The 20883-nt window shown below is 35.3% G+C and overlaps 1 protein-coding gene and 2 long non-coding RNA genes across 3 annotated transcripts; 1 reads left to right on the top strand and 2 right to left on the bottom strand.

Annotated features, from left to right (window-relative positions):
• Positions 1-327: 327 nt before the first annotated feature.
• On the top strand, positions 328-7697 carry LOC107925374 (probable flavin-containing monooxygenase 1). The gene is made up of 5 exons (XM_016856035.2): positions 328-765; positions 6079-6316; positions 6389-6564; positions 6655-7013; positions 7095-7697. Exons 1-5 carry the CDS (start codon positions 328-330, stop codon positions 7435-7437), a joined length of 1554 nt encoding a protein of 517 aa, XP_016711524.2. The 3' UTR covers positions 7438-7697.
• Positions 7698-11572: 3875 nt separating this feature from the next.
• Positions 11573-12646, bottom strand: LOC107925375 (uncharacterized). Its single transcript, XR_001691960.2, has 2 exons — positions 12116-12646; positions 11573-11837 (listed from the first exon to the last, which is right to left on the bottom strand). It is a non-coding gene; the product is annotated as an uncharacterized lncRNA (long non-coding RNA).
• A 5838-nt stretch (positions 12647-18484) lies between these two features.
• On the bottom strand, positions 18485-19421 carry LOC121229182 (uncharacterized). The gene is made up of 2 exons (XR_005926869.1): positions 19244-19421; positions 18485-18962 (listed from the first exon to the last, which is right to left on the bottom strand). It is a non-coding gene; the product is annotated as an uncharacterized lncRNA (long non-coding RNA).
• Positions 19422-20883: the final 1462 nt, after the last annotated feature.

Raw genomic sequence — 20883 nt, 5'->3', positions numbered from 1 at the left:
CAACCTAAGACACACATAACAAATAAATTACATAAAAAAATAAAATATTCTTTGTACATAACATAAATAGGCCATAATTATTTCAACCACCCATCTAAATGTACCATTTTGGTACATAATTATTTCAACCACCCATCTAAATGTACCATTTTGGTACATAATTATTTCAACAACCCATTTTGATATTCTATTTTTTTAAAATATTATTTGGGTAAAAAAACCTCATAAAATATCTATTACTGCTATTGGTCTTATACAAAGGGATGTATAAATAGAGAGGCAAATACGAGTAGAGCATTATGAAAGTACCAGTGAGACAAGACGGCAATGGAGAGGAAGATAGGTATCATTGGAGCAGGTGTAAGTGGCCTCCTTGCCTGTAAATACATCTTATCTAAAGGTTTTCATCCAATTGTTTTTGAATCCCAAAGCTCCATTGGAGGGGTTTGGACCAAAGCGCTTGAGACTACAAAGCTCCAAACTCCCAAGCCATTTAATCAGTTCTCTGATTTTGCTTGGCCATCATCTGTCACTGAATATTTTCCCGACAAACACGTGGTATTGAATTATGTTGAGGCCTATGCAAAGCACTTCCACTTGCTTAACCACATCAAATTCAACACCAAAGTTGCTGGTATTGAGTATGAAGGTTCCCGGGATGAAGAGATCCAGTCTTGGAGTTTATGGGGTGGCACTGGCGAGCCTTTCAGCTCCAGAGGCAAGTGGAACCTCATTGTGGAAGACTTGAATACTCTTTCAACTGAGGTAGGTATTTACATGTATTAGAATATATCCCATACCTTGCCCATACCTTTCCCATACCTACCCATACCTTGGAAAGGTCAAAGTTATGGGCACCAAATATTTATTTAGTGTTGGGCATGGGATAATAGCAATTTTTGGTCCCTAAGTGAATAGAAACTTTGCAAGGTGGCCCTTGAATCTCAACTATAAATAGGCCAACCATTGCTCATTCTCATCATCCCACATTTGCCATTCTCTACTTAAGGCATTGTTCTCTCTCCCTATTTGTAAAGTTTCACTTGTATTTTGGAGTGAAATATATTTGGTAGTGCCCGAGGACGTAGGCAAGATTTGCCGAACCTCGTTAAAATTTTGGTGTTCTTTACTATTTAATGTTCATATTTTGTGAGTGTGATTGTAGTGATTTATTGTACTATTAAATTATGATAGAGGGATATTCTGGCTAGGAAAGACTTGGTACTTAAGTGATCCTCGTGATTCACCTCTCTTTCCTGGGAATTGAACTTAGTGTGATTTTTTAGTACAATAATTTTACTCTTTCACACGCTTTCGCGCAACAATTGGTATCAGAGCCAGGTTCGTACTTGGGGAATACGACCGTTTACGGTACTATTCACGTATACGTCACTATTTACGTATACGGAACTATTCACGTATACGGTACTGTTCACGTATACAGTAGTTGGGATTGAGGAGAAAAATGGCAGCAGCATCGTCATCAGCAAGGACTACTGTGACAAATGCAAAATTTGAAGTAGAGAAATTTGACGGTACCAATAATTTTGGTATGTGGCAATGTGAGATCCTGGATGTCTTATGTCAGCAAGAGCTAGATATAGCCCTTGAAGAAAAACCTGACAAGATGGATGACAAGGAGTGGGCCAAGATCAATAGACAGGCGTGTGGTACAATCTGCCTATGTTTGGCCAAAGAGCAGAAGTACTCTGTCATGAGGGAGACATCAGCGAAGAAGTTGTGGGATACACTGGAAGAAAAGTTTCTAACGAAAAGTCTTGAAAATAGGCTTTATATGAAAAAGAAACTTTATCGATTCACGTATGCACCCGGTATGTAGATGAATGACCATGTGAACTCATTCAATAAAATTTTAGCAGACTTGCTAAATTTGGATGAGAAATTTGAAGATGAATACAAGGCATTATTGTTGTTAAATTCCCTTCCTGATGAATATGATCATCTTACCATCACATTGCTTCATGGGAAGGACACGATCACATTTGATGCAGTCTGTAGTGCGTTGTATAGATCTGAGACTCGAAAGAAAGATAAAAGAGATCACAGAGATACAACCGCAGAAGCCTTAACAGTAAGAGGTCGTTCACACAGCAGTAAATCTGGTAGAAGGGGAAAGTCCAAAGGGAGACCTGCCAAAGATGAATGTGCCTTTTGCCGTGAAAAAGGGCATTGGAAAAAGAATTGTCCTAAGCTACAAAAGGGCAAGGCTATTTCTAATGCATGTGTAGCGGAGCATGATGAGGAGTCAGACTTTAGCTTGGTTGGCATGGCAATGGCATGTCAAACGGATGAGTGGATTTTGGATTCAGGATGTACTTACCATATGTGTCCTAATAAGGACTGGTTTTCTAGTCTTAAAGAGCTAGAAGGTGGACTTGTTCTTATGGGCAATGATAGTGCTTGTAAGACAATGGGAGTGGGTACAGTCCAATTGAAGAATCACGATGGCTCAATCCAAGTCTTGACAGATGTTCGCTACGTACCTAGCCTGAAGAAAAATCTCATCTCATTAGGTGCCCTAGAATCTAAAGGGCTCACAATCACTTTTAGAGATGGATTACTAAAAGTAGTAGCTGGGCAACTGACAGTGATGAAAGGCACAAGAAGAAATAACTTGTATTTTTTAAATAGAAGTACAGTTATTGGATCAACATCAACAGTTTCTACAAAAGATGTAGATTCAGAGGCTACCAGATTATGGCATATGCGATTGGGACATGCTGGTGAAAAAGCTTTGCAGACATTGGTGAAGCAAGGCTTATTGAAAGGTGCAAATTCTTGCAAAATGGAATTCTGTGAACATTGTGTTCTGGGCAAGCAGAAGAGGGTAAAATTTGGTCCAGCAATTCACAATACGAAAGGAATTCTGGACTACGTTCACAGTGATGTGTGGGGACCTACCAAAGTAGCTTCTTTGGGAGGTATGCACTATTTTGTTACTTTTGTTGATGATTATTCAAGAAAAGTATGGGTGTATCTAATGAAAATAAAAAGTGAAGTTTTGGATGCATTTCTGAAATGGAAGAAGATGGTGGAGACTCGGACTGGTCGAAAGGTCAAACGACTTCGATCAGATAATGGTACTGAGTACAAAAATGATCCATTTCTACAAGTATGCCAAGATGAGGGCATTGTGCGACACTTCACTGTTCGGGATACACCACAGCAAAATGGGGTGGCAGAACGAATGAATCGAACTATACTGGAGAAAGTTCGATGTATGTTGTCCAATGCTGGATTGGGCAAATAATTTTGGGCTGAGGCAGTTACATATGCGTGCCATCTAATTAACCGTTTTCCATCAGCTGCAATAAATGGAAAAACTCCTATGGAGATGTGGACTGGTAAATCTGCTACTGATTATGATTCTTTGCATGTATTTGGTTCTACTGCATATTATCATGTAAAAGAATCTAAGTTAGACCCAAGAGCAAAGAAAGCATTATTCTTGGGTATAATTGATGGAGTAAAAGGATATCGTCTCTGGTGTCCTGATATAAGGAAGATTGTTTTCAGTAGAGATGTGACTTTTGATGAATCAACCATGTTAAAGTACAAGGATTCACAAGGATGGCAAAACCAGTAGTACTTTGCAGCAGGTGGAGCTTGAAAAGGTTAACGATGATCCAGCTAATATTGAAGGGACAAATGATGAAGAGGTTCCTACCCAAGAACCTCTACAGCAACAAGATTCAATTGCATATAAGAGGCCAAGAAGAGAGATTCGTAAGCCTGCTCGCTTTGATGATATAGTGGCCTATGCATTTCCAATTGCAGATGATGATGTTCTTTCTACTTACACAGAAGCAATAAGTAACCCTGATGGTGTAAAGTGGAAGCAAGCAATGAATGAAGAAATGCAGTCTCTTCATAAAAATAAGACCTGGGAGTTGGTGACACTACCCAAGGGAAAGAAGGCAATTGGATGCAAATGGGTATATGCAAAGAAGGAAGGATTTCTTGATAAAAATGAAATTCGATACAAGGCTAGATTAGTAGCAAAGGGTTACGCTCAGAAAGAAGGAATAGACTACAATGAAGTGTTTTCTCCAGTTGTGAAGCATTCGTCTATTCGGATTTTGCTAGCCTTGGTTACGCAATATGATCTTGAACTAGTTCAGCTTGATGTGAAGACCGCGTTTTTATACGGTGATTTGGAAGAGGAAATCTATATGACTCAGCCAGATGGATTCAAGGTTGCTGGAAAAGAAAATTGGGTTTGCAAACTAACAAAGTCGCTTTATGGATTGAAGCAATCTCCGAGGCAGTGGTACAAGCGATTTGATCAGTTCATGAAAGGGCAAAGGTACACAAGAAGTAAATTTGATCATTGCGTGTATTTTCAGAAGCTACAAGAAGGAACTTTCATATACTTGCTCTTATATGTTGATGATATGCTAATAGCATCTAAGAGCAAAGTTGAGATTGAAAGATTGAAGACTCAACTCAATCTCGAGTTTGAGATGAAAGATCTAGGAGAAGCTAAAAAGATTATCGGCATGGAAATATGGAGAGATAGAGCTCATGATAGAGTTAGCTTGTCTCAGAAGCAGTATTTGAAAAAGGTACTACAGCAGTTTGGCATGAACGAGCAGACAAAACCTGTAAGTACCCCGTTGGCTTCTCATTTCAAGCTTTCTGCACAACTATCTCCTTCGACGAATACGGAACGAGAATACATGTTGCAAGTTCCGTATTCTAATGCAGTGGGTAGCTTGATGTATGCAATGGTGTGTACAAGACCCGACATTTCACAGGCAGTTAGTATAGTGATCAGGTATATGCATAATCCTGGAAAAGGACATTGGCAAGCTGTGAAATGGATTCTACGGTATATTCAGAAGACCGTAGATGTTGGATTACTGTTCAAGCAGGATAATACACTTGGTAAAGGTGTTATTGGGTACGTTGATTCTGACTATGCCGGTGATTTGGACAAGCGAAGATCAACCACCGGTTATGTGTTTACACTTGCTGGAGGACCAATAAGTTGGAAGTCTACACTACAGTTTACAGTTGCGTTGTCAACCACAGAAGCCGAGTACATGGCTGTAACAGAGGCTGTAAAGGAGGCTATTTGGTTACAAGGTATGGCTAAAACCTTGGGGTTGGTTCAGGAGCATATTAACGTGTATTGTGATAGTCAAAGTGCTATTCATTTAGCAAAGAATCAAGTCTATCATGCACGTACAAAACATATCGACGTAAGATTCCATTTTGTGCGGAAAATTATTGAAGAGGGGAAAATTTGTCTTCAGAAGATCAAGACTGCAGATAATCCCGCAGATATGATGACCAAGGTGGTAACAGCAACCAAGTTCGAACATTGTTTGAACTTGATCAATATCCTGCAAGTTTAACAGTCGAAGAAGGCACTATCAAGTATTGTTGTCAAAGGCAAAAAGAATTGTGTGAAGATAAGATTATCCTAATCAAATCTTCAAGGTGGAGATTATTAGAATATATCCCATACCTTGCCCATACCTTTCCCATACCTACCCATACCTTGGAAAGGTCAAAGTTATGGGCACCAAATATTTATTTAGTGTTGGGCATGGGATAATAGCAATTTTTGGTCCCTAAGTGAATAGGGACTTTGCAAGGTGGCCCTTGAATCTCAACTATAAATAGGCCAACCATTGCTCATTCTCATCATCCCACATTTGCCATTCTCTACTTAAGGCATTGTTCTCTCTCCCTATTTGTAAAGTTTCACTTGTATTTTGGAGTGAAATATATTTGATAGTGCCCGAGGACGTAGGCAAGATTTGCCGAACCTCGTTAAAATTTTGGTGTTCTTTACTATTTAATGTTCATATTTTGTGAGTGTGATTGTAGTGATTTATTGTGCTATTAAATTACGATAGAGGGATATTCTGGCTAGGAAAGACTTGGTACTTAAGTGATCCTCGTGATTCACCTCTCTTTCCTGGGAATTGAACTTAGTGTGATTTTTTAGTATAATAATTTTACTCTTTCACACGCTTCCGCGCAACAACATGCTTGTCACTCCATCATCCATGGCCATCCATCATCCATCAACTTTCTTTTTTGCAGATCTACCAAGTGGACTTTGTAATCTTTTGTGTGGGACGGTTCAGTGGTCTGCCAAACATACCAGAATTCCCCCCAAACAAGGGTCCGGAAGCATTTCATGGTGAGGTCATACATTCCATGGAGTATGCAGCCATGGATGATGAAAAGGCTGCTGAATTCATCGAAGGCAAAAGAGTCATTGTTGTTGGGTTCCAGAAATCTGCTTTGGACATTGCAATGGAGTGCTGTTCAGCAAATGGTAAATACAATCTATTTAAACTAACTCTTAGAATTCATCCATATTTATTTCTTCTTTCAATTTGGTTTGCAGGGGTAGAAAACCCATGTACATTTTTACACAGGACAGCACACTGGCATCTCCCTGATTATCTTCCCTGGGGGTTTTCACTGGCATATATGTATCTTAATCGGTTCTCAGAGCTTATGGTTCATAAGCCTGGTGAAGGGTTTCTCCTCGGTCTCTTGGCCACTATTCTTACACCACTGGTAACAACAACAATAACTCCGAATCAAATGACATGCCATTTATTTTCTTTGCTCTTATATTTTTTTTTCTCTGGTGTGATTATTTGACAGAGATGGGCATATTCGAAATTTGTTGAAAGTGATATAAAAAGGAAGCTTCATTTGGCAAAGCATGGCATGGTCCCAACACATAGCTTCCTCCATGAAATCAGTTCTTGCTTGACCTCAACAGTCCCAGAAAAATTCTATGACAAAGTTGAAGATGGAGAAATTAAATTGAAAAAGGCCCCAAGTTTTAGTTTCTGTGACAACGGCGTTATGGTGGAAGATGAGACAGCACCTATAGAGGCAGAGGTGGTGATTTTGGCCACAGGATTCAAGGGAGAAAAAAAGCTCAAAGACATGTTCGTGTCCCAAACCTTTCAAAACTTCATAGTTGGATCCCCTGATGCTGCAACCCCACTCTACAGGTCAACTTGAAAACTAATGATGATGATGTTGTTTTGTCGGTTCAAGATTTTCATAAAAGTATTGTCATGTTTTCGGAACAGGGAATGCATTCAGCCAAGGATACCTCAACTAGCTGTAATAGGATACTCTGAAAGTATTGCAAATTTGTATACCTCAGAGATAAGATGCCGATGGCTAGCTGAACTTCTTGACGGCACATTCAAGCGACCAAGCATAGAAGAGATGGAAAAGGATGTGAGAAAATGGGATGAATACTTGAAACAATACTCGGGTGGATACTATCGAAGAAAGTGCATCGGTGCACTCCATGTCTGGTACAATGATCAACTGTGCAAAGATATGGGGTGGAACCCTAGGCGGAAAAAGGGACTGCTTGCTGAATTCTTTGAACCTTATGGTCCCTTGGATTATGTCCCTTCTTGAACCTGCCTTCTTTTAACCCATTAGATGCTGACAATTGTTACCTTCTTTACTCTTGCATGTACCAGTTCATGCTTTGTTTGTTTATAATATATGGATGAATCCAAATATAAACAGTAGCTATCCAGGATATGGGAGACAGGCGGAAGGTGTTGGTTCATTACTTGATCAACATTTCTACAATTAGCCATCTCTCAGAGCTACATGATATCTTCAAGTGGAATACGTAATTAAAAGTAATAGGCCATTTTTCTGCTTTCCAATTTACGCCATGTGGTTGGGGGAATGGTTCAGTTCTGGATTTTATCATTTAATTTTGAGGAGGTTAATTAAAAAATTAGATAATCCTATCGAACATATTCTTCTTGCTATATATCTTTTTTACTATATTCACTAATATTTTTGTATCAATATTTTAAAAAAATTATATTAATATATATTTGCAACGAGCTTCTAATGTCACATAATTTAATTATTTTTTTAATATTATTTTTTAATGGCAATAATTAGTATAAAATAATATTTTTTATTTAAATTATTGATTTTAATTAACATATATTAACTTAACAATTTAAATATTATAATAAAAAATTTTCAAATAATATTAATTAAAACATTTTTAACATATTCAATATACAATACAATTGTATTTTATTTAAGTAATGCAAAGTAACATTACTCAAAATAATAACTAATTAATATCATTAACTCTAATATTAATTAAGTGATAATTAATATTCTTAGAATTCTATTCAATAACTCTATTTTGCATAAATTAAATTAGGAAAATTTTTGTTTTAATCCAAAATTTTTTAACTAATAATGATAAATTATAATTTTAATTATCACAAATTTTTTCTTATATTTTATGCTTAAGCTCTATGCAATTAAAAACTCTATTTTAATTTTAAATGTGTAACTATCATAATTTCTATTAAATTATAATTATTTTTAAATGTATAATTTTTATTTTATTTCAAATATTTAACTAATAATTTTAAATTAAATATTATAATTATTTTTTAAATATGAATTTAATAATATGATGAAAAATAAAGGGTATTATTGTTAATTCAAAAGTTTTTTTGAACTCGTGCTTTTATATATATTATTTATGGCTTTTAATTCACTTCCTAACTTCGGAGGTGTATTTGGTACACTAATAGAAGCAAACTTAAAAAATTGACATGTGTCTCTTTTTTTAAATATATATAGTAATTTACTATATTCCTATAGTACACTTGTCAACATTGACCCTGCTTATGGAGTTTAAAAACTTCACTGGTAGTGTACCAAATATTTTCCTTTTAAATATTATATAAGTTAGTATATATGCTTATGTCAAAGGACTAAACTTATTCAGATACAAAACAAAACAAAAACAAGAGATTTCCATATTAAAGCAAGTAAAATGTTGAGGGAGTAATTACTTCAGGAGAAGTCTTCGAAATGTCATTCGTAGAGTAACCGATTAGACTTCAACAATGTAAAGTTTTTGTCCCTTGATGGGGGGTTTTGTCTCCTGTACTTCGCCAAGAACCAGCATGCTGTGAGAACATGTCCGATGGGTTTGGTTCACAAAGCCGAGAGCACTTTAGCATGTGGATCTACAAAGCTCAAAGGAGAGGTGTCATATGAAGTTACCTAAGCTAGGAGAACTTGAACCACCAACCTAAGGCAAGTGAGGTTATATTTGTATAATTATATCACACCCTATGTTAATATAATTATACAAATATAACCTTAGGTAGCCACTCATGACACATTAGCTCGAGGTAAAACACAAGATACAAAACCTCCATTAGGGGACAATACTTGAAATTATTGGGAGTTTGGTTGACTACCCATTGAATGACACTTTGAAAACTTTTCCCAAAATACTCAACCCCTTCAACATAGAGAAAAATTATTAGCTAATAACAACCACAACACAATTTTTTTCATCGCTTGCAAAACAATTAGGGTAAACTACACCCAAGGTCACTAAAAACTATTAGTAAGTTTATATTTTGGTCACTTAACTTCAAAATGTTACAAAATAGTCATTGAACTATTCAAAAATTTTCATATAAATCATTGAACTGTTTGAACGTTTTTATCTAAGTCATTAGGCTGTTAAGTTTTTTTTTTTAAATCTGACTAGAGAGCTCCAAATGGCGATTCGATAATCGGTACGGTAGATCAATACTTATTAAAAAGTAGATGAACATATCTTAGATCTAAGTTGATTTGACGGCCAGTGTCAAAGATTGAAAAATAAAATTGCTTGGATTTTGATTTATAGATTCATGACGTTCAAATTTGTTTCATGAAAAAAAACTAAATTGTAGAAGAGAATAGGATTAAGAGTTTTCGATTGATGTAGGCATGCGAACAGAAAAAGTCATACAACAACGATCTTAATAACCCAGTGACTTAAATGAAAACTTTCAAATAGTTTAGTGACTACCTTATAATTTTTTTGAGTGACAAAAATATAAATTTACTAATAGTTTAATAACCTTAGACATAATTTACTCAAATAATTAATACAAACTTTGTTCCATTTGGAAAAGAAAATTAAAGAAGGCAAACATGGAGGGTAGAAAAATTGACCTTTTTTTGGTGGGTAAAGGTTCAAATACACTCAAAAGTGATGGTCAACTGTAAGAAAAACTAGTAACGACCGTAAGAAGAAATAAAAAAAAATTGGGTTTTGATAGTTTAATAAATATAAATTCTTACTTAATATATTCAGAAATTCTGAATATGAAATATGGAAAATTACTTAAAAGAGTTAAAAATCCTCCTGAATTTTTCTACACCATTTGTCATCACCCAAAACATCCGCTTAAATTCCACACACATAGCTTCCAACCCAAGGTCAAACCTCACTTTGTCATAGTCGACACTCACCACAATCAATTTTTTATTTAAATTACACATAATTTTTAAATAATTTTGTTATATATATATATATTTTGAGAGAAAGCATTTGTCAAATCCAATTTTTTATTATCTTTAATATTTTAAATTTTAAATTTTAAATTAATTATAATTTTTAGAATTAATTTTTTAAATTATTATTATAATTTTTTAATTTTAAATTATTTACTAACATAACATATAACAAAATAATGTCATGTCAACATAATCATCTACATGGATTGCTATGTAAAAAAAATTATCAACATGATCAAAGATTGAGATAATTAGTCAAAAAATTTAATTGATGTAATTACTAAGTGTGAAGGTTTAATTAAATATGTTTAAAAGGAGTGCAGGTACTTTCATTCGGGATCATGAAGGGAAATGGTTCATATCCTAGAAGCTAATAGTTTAGAAGTCGAATTTTGGACATTAAGGGACGAGCAGTTGACCTTAATATATCTTATTTAGAAGTAGAAGTTGATGCATCTATTGTTATTAGCTTCATGACTAGCACTGTAATTTCTAACAATTTTCTTGGTTGCAAGACGCTCCTAACTATGATCTCGAATTCAAAAATCATGTATACCTTTAGGGAAAGAAACCAGAGTGTTGATGCCTTGGCAAACTAGGGAGCCATTTTCATCTTTGTAGCTCCTCGGATAATATCTGTTGTAATGAGCTCCTGAGGCCATCAAGTTATGTTTGTTGAAAGAGGCTTATGGACATCCTTGTATGCATATTGTTATGCAATCTTTCATGTTAATGCTAGTTCCTTTATTTACCTAAGAAACAAGTTTTTCGCGAAAGGATTTAATTTCTTTTTTGGAAATTTTCAAGAATTTTGTTAACTCTTAAACCTAAAAAGGTATTTTTTTTAAATGTTTATGACTAATATCAAATATTGCATAAAAATATATACATTTATAAATACTATTTAAAATTAGTTACCAAAAAATTTAAATTATAGTACCAAAATAATCCTTAAATATTTGAATAATATATTAAAATAATATCCATATAAATATTGAATATAAATAATATTTATATATAGTAACACTGAATTAAGATTTTTAAATATTAAATATGATTTATTTAAAATTATTATTTCGGTAATTATATTTTATTAGTTTATAATATTATTTTATAATAATTTTTTATAGATTATAATGAAAATTTAAAACTTGCTGTAGGGCCTAATTTTAGCCCGGGCCCAAGACCCACAAACAAATGAACAGAAATAAAAGTTTTTTTACCGACCAAATTACAAGCCCAGTTATTTTTAACTCAAATCTAAAGCCCAAAATAAAACTCAAATCCAAGCCCTAAATAACCCTAAAGCCCAAAGGGGCCCAAAACCTAAACTTTTCAACAAAAATCCCTAGTCCCCAGTACTTGCAACCCGCCGCTCCACTAACGACCTCTGCGTCCCACGCCACTGGGGCCTCCAAGGCCGCACTACCCGAGCCACATCAGTGGGATGCTCGCCCACGTACCTGCAAACATGTAGAAAAACAGTTGTAAAAAGGCTATAAAAGCCTCATGAAAATCCATTATAAGGGACTTTTTTTTTATTCTTATTTTTCCAGAGAAATTGGTTACGGATTGTATACAAAATACACACAAAAATCAGTAGAAAGCAACCAAAGAATATTTTCAAAGGTGATTATTTACTACAGCTTTATTTTGTTTCTTCTTTTTTTTTTCATTTTTTTCCTTCCCCATTCGAATCCACAACACGAACTAAAGATAGGAAAGAAAAAGAGGTACTCACCGCGCATCGTGCTCACACCGTCAGAGGGCCCTGCTTCGTTGGTCGCAAGCGACTTTTGGGGCGGTTGAAGGCTTGGGTATAGGCCTTTTGGCGAAGAGCAGAGGGGAGAGTGAGGGGATCTCAAAACTTTAGGGTTTTTTTTTAAAAAAAATCAAAAAAATGTTTTTTTAAAGCAAAAAAAATGATTTAAAACAAGTTTTAATTTTAAAAAATAAAACAAACAGCATGCCGGGGGGTAGAGTCTGTACGCGGTTTGACTGAATCCACGCGCATTTTCCCCTTAAATGGGTAATTTCCGCAATCAGTCCCCCTCCTTCACCCTAGCATTCAATCGAGCCCTGTTTAAATTTTTTTAAATTCTTTTAAATTGTCCCTGTAATCTGTGCGTTATTTCAATTTGTCCCTCCCCTTAGCGCAGTACTTTGAGATTTGGGGCATTTTCAGTTTTAGTCCTCGAACATTTGTGCTCATTTAATTTCGGCCCAAAATTCTGTTTTAATGATTTGTTTTGTTTATAAATTATCCCTTGGATTTTGTTTTTCTCACAATTAAGTTTTAGATATTATTTTTTTTAGAATAAACATGTTATTTTAACATATTATTTTAAATTATTTTGATTTCACACTTTATTTATTTATTTTATTTTCATGTGCATATTTGTCTATCTGAAACACTTTCATATATTGTTATTACTATTATATATATTATTTATATTAGGTTTTTTTTCATGTATATATATTATTTTGTTTGTCATTTACTTTTAACCTTTTATTCATATTATTTATTTTGAAATTTCATTTACGTATTACACATATTATCTTTTTTTTGGATACAGTTCAAACTTTCATTTAAATTATTTACCTTATAATATTTATTTTAAAATTCATTGTACATTACCATTTAGTATATTATTTCTTTTATTTTTCTATTTATTTTTAAATTCTTATATCTATTACCTGTTTTAAAATTTTTGTATAGTTTGTATAGTGATATTTCCAAATTTTCTTTTTTCCTATTATTCATTTTATTTTATTTTAAAACTTGTTACATTTTATTTGTGTAACTTATTTGGAACTTCTTTTAAAATTGGTTTCTTATTCATTAGCCCTTGGGTATAAATGGTGGTATTTATATAGAATATGATATGCTGCCATTGCATGTATTCTAAGTTGTTCCTTTGCATTTCCTTATTATTTTAGATTATTCATGAAATGTTATTGCCACGTGTTTATTCCTTATGTTATCGAATTATCCTTTTAAATAAAAATATATTTCATTTATTTATTATATTTTATTCAAAAAAAATTAAATAAGGCAATATTCGGTACTTGGGAGCTTTGAGAAAATTGTGCCCTAACTTACTCGTCGAATCTAAGTAATCGAGTAGCCTTCTTTAAATCAAAACAATTAAGTTTCAAATAAAAGTTTATTCTCAAGAATTCGAAGTGTTGTATCCTAACTCACTGGATATGGCTCTTTGCATCTCGAGATAAGGATTTCTAAAAAATAAATGAAATATTCTGTATTTGAAATTTTGAGAGACTGTGCCCTAACTTACTGGGTTCCGATTTTTCATTTGACCCAAATAACCGAATATATTTTTTTAAACTTAAAGGCATGACTTTTGAAAATTAAAAGACAAACTTATTTTCGAAGGTTTAAAATGTTGTATCCTAACTTACTGGGTGTGACATTTTATTTCTTCGAGATAAGAGGGTCTTAGCATTCCATGTAATTTATTCAAATGTTCTTTTTTAAAAATAAAAAAGGATTGTATTCTAAAATCTTTTCAAACATTCGACGTTAAGAAATTAATTAATCAATTCGGTACCAATTTTGAGCGTTACGAGGGTGCTAACCGTTCCTCGTAAGTAACCGACTCCCGAACCTTTATTCTCGAATTTCGTAGATCAAAATCATTGTTTTAATAAATCAAAATGTTTTATTAAAATGATCAAACTCAAGGTGATCCAATCATACGTCGAAAAAGATCGGTGGCGACTCTATTTTTTTGTTTTTAAGTCGACTCTTGTATTTCAAATTTAAAACTGGTTTCGACAGCTTGGCGACTCCACTGGGACCAATAAGAGAGTCAAGTCGTAAAATTGATTATTTTCTTTCCTTTTGTCGAAAATTTAAAATTTGCTTTTTAACATACGATCATTTTATTGCATTTTATTGGTTTTATGGTTCATCATTTTTTTTCATGTTTTGTATTTTTAGTTTTTATATCCCTTTGCATCATCTTGCATACCGTTGTGGTCGCTCCTTTTAAGTGGGAGTGGGAAACTATTTCCTTCGTGAGGTTTTCACCTCCGTGCAGGATAGTGGATCGCTTTCAGGATACATCCGCACCTTTGTTTTCGTGAGGTTTTCACCTCCGTTCAGCCATAGGGAAATGTATTCCCTTGAACTGAACTTGGTCCATATGAGCCTATAATGGGTGAGGATTAAGGAATTTACTGGTTCAGGTACCCTTTTCTTTAGAACTAAACCGCATGTAAAAAGCCCTAAAAGCTTACCCTAAGTAGGACTACGCCAAACCTTAGCAATCACCCAGATAGGTGTTTGATTTTTCCCCCCTCATTTGCTTTGACTTTTATTTTTGGTATATGATACTGACTTGTTGTGTTTTATTTTGGCCATGATTGCATGTCCTTTCATTTCAAAGAGGTGTCGATTCACATTCGATTACTAACTTAGGGAGCTTGTCATGGAGAACGAATTTCTTGATAAAGTGGAAGATAATGCGACTGTCCGTATATGGTCAGAGAAAACGTAATTAGAGAAAGGGGACAGTCTAGCCGAGGGGTATACATTAGAATTGTGTGATTACACTCGCATTAGTATGACAAAAAATGATCTTCAGGAATTAAAACAGATATGGGACCAGTGGGATGAAGAGACCAAGCAGTTGTTCTATGGTAATTATGGGGATTTGACTTACTTACTTGACGTCAAGGTAGACGAGCATTTATTCCGGGCCCTCGCTCAGTATTGGAATCCTGCCTACAGTTGTTTTACCTTTGGGAGGGTAGATTTGGTACCTACCATAGAAGAATATACAGCTTTACTTCATTGTCTGAAGATCCAAGTCGATAAGGCCTATTCGAGAGCCGCTTATGTCCCAACCTTTTTGAAGAAATTGATGAATATTACAAGGATGAGTGAGCAGGGGATTACTGCAAGGGTCAAGCAAAAGGGGGAATGTAAGTGCATCTCATGGAGGAATTTGAGGGATTTGATTCTAGTGCATCCTGATACGAAGAAGAGAGTTGATGTTTTTGCTTTAAGCATCTATGGTTTAATGATTTTCCCTAGGGCATTAGGGTATGTAGATGAGGCGGTCTCGGATCTCTTTGACCGACTTGACAAAGGAGTCACATCTGTTTCTTCAATCTTGGTTGAGACATTTAGATCTTTGAACGCATGCAGGAGAGCCGGCGAGGGCAGATTTATAAGGTGTGCGAAGTTATTATTAGTTTGGTTTCATAGCCATTTTTGGAAGGTAGATAAAGTTTCTTATCGGGTTTTCTCCGAGAATTACTCCCCGTTAAAGGAGGTAGCAACCACGTCTAGGAGAGACGACATATCAGAAGAAAATTGGATCTCGCTCCTTCAAAATCTCCAGGAGGAGGATATCGAGTGGAGAGCTCCTTGGTTGGTTCTTGACGAAATTCTTTTCCGATGTGGGAGCTTTGACTGGGTCTCTTTGCTCGAAATTCGGAGAGCCATTGGTATGCTCCTTTGCTCGAGCTGGGCAATATAGATCGAGACAGTTCATACAGCAATGCATGGGCTAGCTCAATTTGAATTCACGTGTGGGGGAGTTAACTACAAGAAAAAGATTAAGGAGATTTCTAATGCTTGGAACCAAACTCGCCAGATGAAGAGAGTTGCTGTAGGTCCAATGACGACCCCTGAATATGATGGTTGGTGGGGTAGAAGAATTAATGATAATATCCCCCGACCAAAGCAAGAAGGCACTCGACCGATAGAAGAATACCTTGAAGTAGTCTCCTCCGAGTTAGAGATTATAAAGCAGGACTTCCAAAAGAGAAATTTAGAGTTAAGAAAAAAGATAGAACAATTAGAGGAGAAAAAAATGCACTTGAGGTTAGATGCCAATGTTCAGAAGCTCGAGGCCGAGAAGTTAAGGAAGGGGAAGAGGAAGGCCGAAGAGGACTTGGACAGTTTGAAGGCTGACTACAACAAGCTACGTATGTCGATGAAAACAGCCAGATTGAGGAAGACATCGAAGCAGTGGCGACAAGAAATTCAAGAAGAAAAACTAGAGCTGATCAGTGGAAGAAGAGGTTTCATGATGCTCGAACATGTAAAAATGCCTTGAAGAAGAGTTTGACTGAAGGCCAAGATGAGAAGCAGATATTAGCAGCTCGGGTAGCGGAGTTAGAAAAGGCACTACACTAGCATCGGGTTCGTGACTTCGACATTGAATTAAGAGCCAACCTGATTAGAATCGAGGATTTGAAAGGGAAGTTAGAAGAACTCGAGTCTGTACTACAGAACTGTGAACTTCGAATCGAATTCCTTGAGTCGAATAATGAGCAGTGGAAGGAACAGTTCCGTCGATCGCAGGACCAGGTTAGGGATAGAGATCATATCATGGGCGAAGCCGTGGCTCAGATTCGGGAAGTGGCCGATCATTTACAGACCTTAGCAGTTCAGGCTGATGTGCTAAGTGTGAAGTATGAGTTAGAGTCAGACCGGGGTCGTGAGCTAGCTTGCCTTCTTAAGAAAGTTAAAAATTTGGGCATTATGGTAAAGTCGTATATATGATCTGTTTTATGTAAAGGATTTAGTTTTCTAATTAAGTTTTTTAAATGAAATTAAATCAGAATCAACGCCTCTTTAGTCTTGCATTCATCTCATGCATTTTCATTACATTGCATTATGTGCATTAACTTTCACAAAGGAACCCTAATTAATTAGAAATCTTTTTTTTTATAAAAGTTACCCTGGAACATCAATACTACACACGGAAAAAGACCAAAACTATGGATCAAAATCTGGAAAAACTGGAACAAATGCAGAAAGAAACGCAGGAGCAACTGCAAGCACAGATGCAAGAGCAACTGGTCAAGATTCAGCAGGATATGAAAGATCAGATGCAAGAATCGCAGAAGGACATGATAAATCAGCTAACTCAGTTGCTGCTCGGAGGGCCAGAAAAAGGAAATAGCCCTATGGTCAACCTTGAGGACGATAGTGAGATACTTGCTTACCCTCCAGGTTTCACCCTAGTAAATATCCCAGTACCACTGCAAAGGGTGTCTGTTAGTATCAAACCCAGTATCAGGCTGGTATTTCAGGACCGATGAATTTTTCGACAAGCTCGTGTTCTAAACCCGAGGACAATCGGGTAAATCCTTTGGTCCCCGACTTTGATGAGATAGCAGAGGTGGAGAAGGCAAAAGGAGAACTCCCAAAGCAGTTGGAAGTCCGATACAAATGGCTGGAGGAGAAATTTAAGGCGCTGAAAAGCGCAGATTATCAATATGGTATGGATGCTAAAGAGTTGAGCTTAGTTCCGGATCTAGTGCTCCCTCCGAAGTTCAAAATGCCGAAATTTGAGAAATACAACCGAACCAGTTGCCCTGAGGCTCACATCACGATGTTTTGCAGGAAGATGACTGGTCACGTCAATAATGATCAGTTGCTAGTTCACTGTTTCCAGGATAATCTGAGTGGGGGCTGCGGCCAAATGGTATAATTAACTGAGTCGCACCCAAATTAAATCGTGGAGGGACCTAGCACAGGCCTTCATGAAGTAGTATGGTCATGTGACGGACATAGAGCCTAACTGGATCACGTTACAGAACATAGAGAAGAAGTCAAATGAAAGTTTCAGACAGTATGCTCAGAGGTGGAGAGAAGTCGCTACGCAAGTTCAACCACTGCTCTTGGAAAATACAGTAGTGGAGCCTTAACCCCCTAAGCGGTAGGGTAATAGGTTGGAAAATAAAGATCTCCCCTAAACAGTAGTGGAGCAGATCGAAGATAGCAAGCCTTAACCCCCTAAGCAGTAGGGTAACAGGATGGAAATAATAGATCTTATCTCTTTAAATAGTAGTGGAGCAGATCAAAGACAGCGAGCCTTAACCCCCTAAGCAGTAGGGTAACAAGCAGAAAATTATAAAACTTATCTCCCTAAATAGTAGTGGAGCAGATCGAAGACGGTGAGCCTTAACCCCCTAAGCAGTAGGGTAACAGGCTAAAAATTACAGATCTTATCTCCCTAAACAGTAGTGGAGCAGATCGAAGACGGTGAGCCTTAACCCCCTAAGTAGTAGGGAAACAGGCTAAAAATGACAGGCCACCCTATCCTCCTAAGCAGTAGGGAACGGGTTGAAAATTACAGATCTTATCCCTCTAAGCAGTAGTAGAGCAGATCAAAGACAGTGAGCCTTAACGAGGCTACTTGAAGAAGAGAGGCCAAAGGAAGTCAAGACTCAGCAAAGACCGGGTAAAATTGGTCCTTTTAAAGTCTTTGCTTCATTCTCGTTACACGAAAATAAGCAAAGAAGAGCAGTTGTAAGGCTCAATTTTAGCCCGGGCCTAGGACCCACAAACAAATAAACAGAAATAAAAGTTTTTTTTACAGACCAAATTACAAGCCCAGTTATTTTTAACCCAAATCTAAAGCCCAAAATAAAACTTAAATCCAAGCCCTAAATAACCCTAAAGCCCAAAGAGGCCCAAAACCTAAACTTTTCAACAAAAATCCCTAGTCCCCAGTACTTGCAACAGCCGCCGCTCCACCAACGACCTCCGCGTCCCACGCCACTCAGGCCTTCAAAGCCGCACTACCCGCTCGCCCACGTACCTGCAAACATGTAGAAAAATAGTTGTAAAAAGACTATAAAAGCCTCATGAAAATTCATTATAGGGGACCTTTTTTTTTTACTCTTATTTTTCCAGAGAAATTGGTTACGGATTGTATACAAAATACACACAAAAATCAGTAGAAAGCAACCAAATAATATTTTCAAAGGTGATTATTTACTACAGCTTTATTTTGTTTCTTCTTTTTTTTTTTTCATTTTTTCCTTCCCCATTCGAATCCACAACACGAACTAAAGATAGGAGAGAAAGAGAGGGACTCACCGCGCATCGTTCTCACACTGTCGGAGGGCCCTGCTTTCTTGGTCGCAAGCGACTTTTTGGGCGGTTGAAGGCTTGGGCATAGGCCTTTCGGCGAATAGCAGAGGGGAGAGTGAGGGGATCTCAAAACTTTAGGGTTTTTTTTTAAAAAAAAATCAAAGTTAAAATGTTTTTTTTTAAAGCAAAAAAATGATTTGAAACAGGTTTTAATTTTAAGTAATAAAACAAACAGCATGCCAGGGGGGTAGAGTCAGTACGCGGTTTGACTAAATCCAAGCGCATTTTCCCCTTAAATGGGTAATTTGCGCAATCAGTCCCCTTCCTTCACCCTAGCGTTCAATCGAGCCCTATTTAAATTTTTTTAAATTCTTTTAAATTGTCCTTGTAATCTGTGCGTTATTTCAATTTGGCCCTCTCCTTAGCGCAGTACTTTGAGATTTGAGGCATTTTCAGTTTTAGTCCTCGAACATTTGTGCGCATTTAATTTCGGCCCAAAATTATGTTTTAATGATTTTGTTTTGTTTATAAATTATCCCTTGGATTTTGTTTTTCTCTCAATTAAGTTTTAGTTATTCATTTTTTTAGAATAAACATGTTATTTTAACATATTATTTTGAATTATTTTGATTTCACACTTTATTTATTTATTTTATTTTCATGTGCATATTTGTCTATCTGAAACACTTTCATATATTGTTATTACTATTATATATATTATTTATATTAGGTTTTTTTTCATGTATATATATTATTTTGTTTGTCATTTACTTTTAACCTTTTATTCATATTATTTATTTTGGAATTTCATTTACGTATTACACATATTATCTTTTTTTTTTTTATTTTTTTTATTTTTGATAAAGTTCAAACTTTCATTTAAATTATTTACCTTATAATATTTATTTTAAAATTCATTGTACATTACCATTTAGTTTATTATTTCTATTTATTTTTAAATTCTTATATCTATTACCTGTTTTAAAATTTTTGTATAGTTTCTATAGTGATATTTCTAAATTTTCTTTTTTCCTATTATTCATTTTATTTATTTTAAAACTTGTTACATTTTATTTGTGTAACTTATTTGAAACTTCTTTTAAAATTGGTTTCTTATTCATTAGCCCTTGGTTATAAATGGTGGTATTTATATAGAATATGATATGCTGCCATTGTATGTATTCTAAGTTGTTCCTTTGCATTTCCTTATTATTTTAGATTATTCATGAAATATTATTGCCACATGTTTATTCCTTATGTTATCGAATTATCCTTTTAAATAAAAATACATTTCATTTATTTATTACATTTTATTCAAAAAAATTTAAATAAGGCAATATTCGGTACTTGGGAGCTTTGAGAAAATTGTGCCCTAACTTACTGGGTTTCGATTTTTCTCGTCGAATCTAAGTAATCGAGTAGCCTTCCTTAAATCAAAACAATTAAGTTTCAAATAAAAGTTTATTCACAAAAATTCGAAGTGTTGTATCCTAACTCACTGGATATGGCTCTTTGTACCTCGAGATAAGAATTTCTAAAAAATAAATGTAATATTCTGTATTTGAAATTTTGAGAGATTGTGTCATAACTTACTAGGTTCTGATTTTTCATTTGACCCAAATAACCGAATATATTTTTTTAAACTT

The sequence above is a fragment of the Gossypium hirsutum genome, chromosome A01 (genome assembly GCF_007990345.1).
Source record: "Gossypium hirsutum isolate 1008001.06 chromosome A01, Gossypium_hirsutum_v2.1, whole genome shotgun sequence".
NCBI lineage: Eukaryota > Viridiplantae > Streptophyta > Magnoliopsida > Malvales > Malvaceae > Gossypium > Gossypium hirsutum.
The sequence above is the reverse complement of the archived record's forward strand: the minus strand, read 5'-3'. Positions and strand labels throughout refer to the sequence as shown.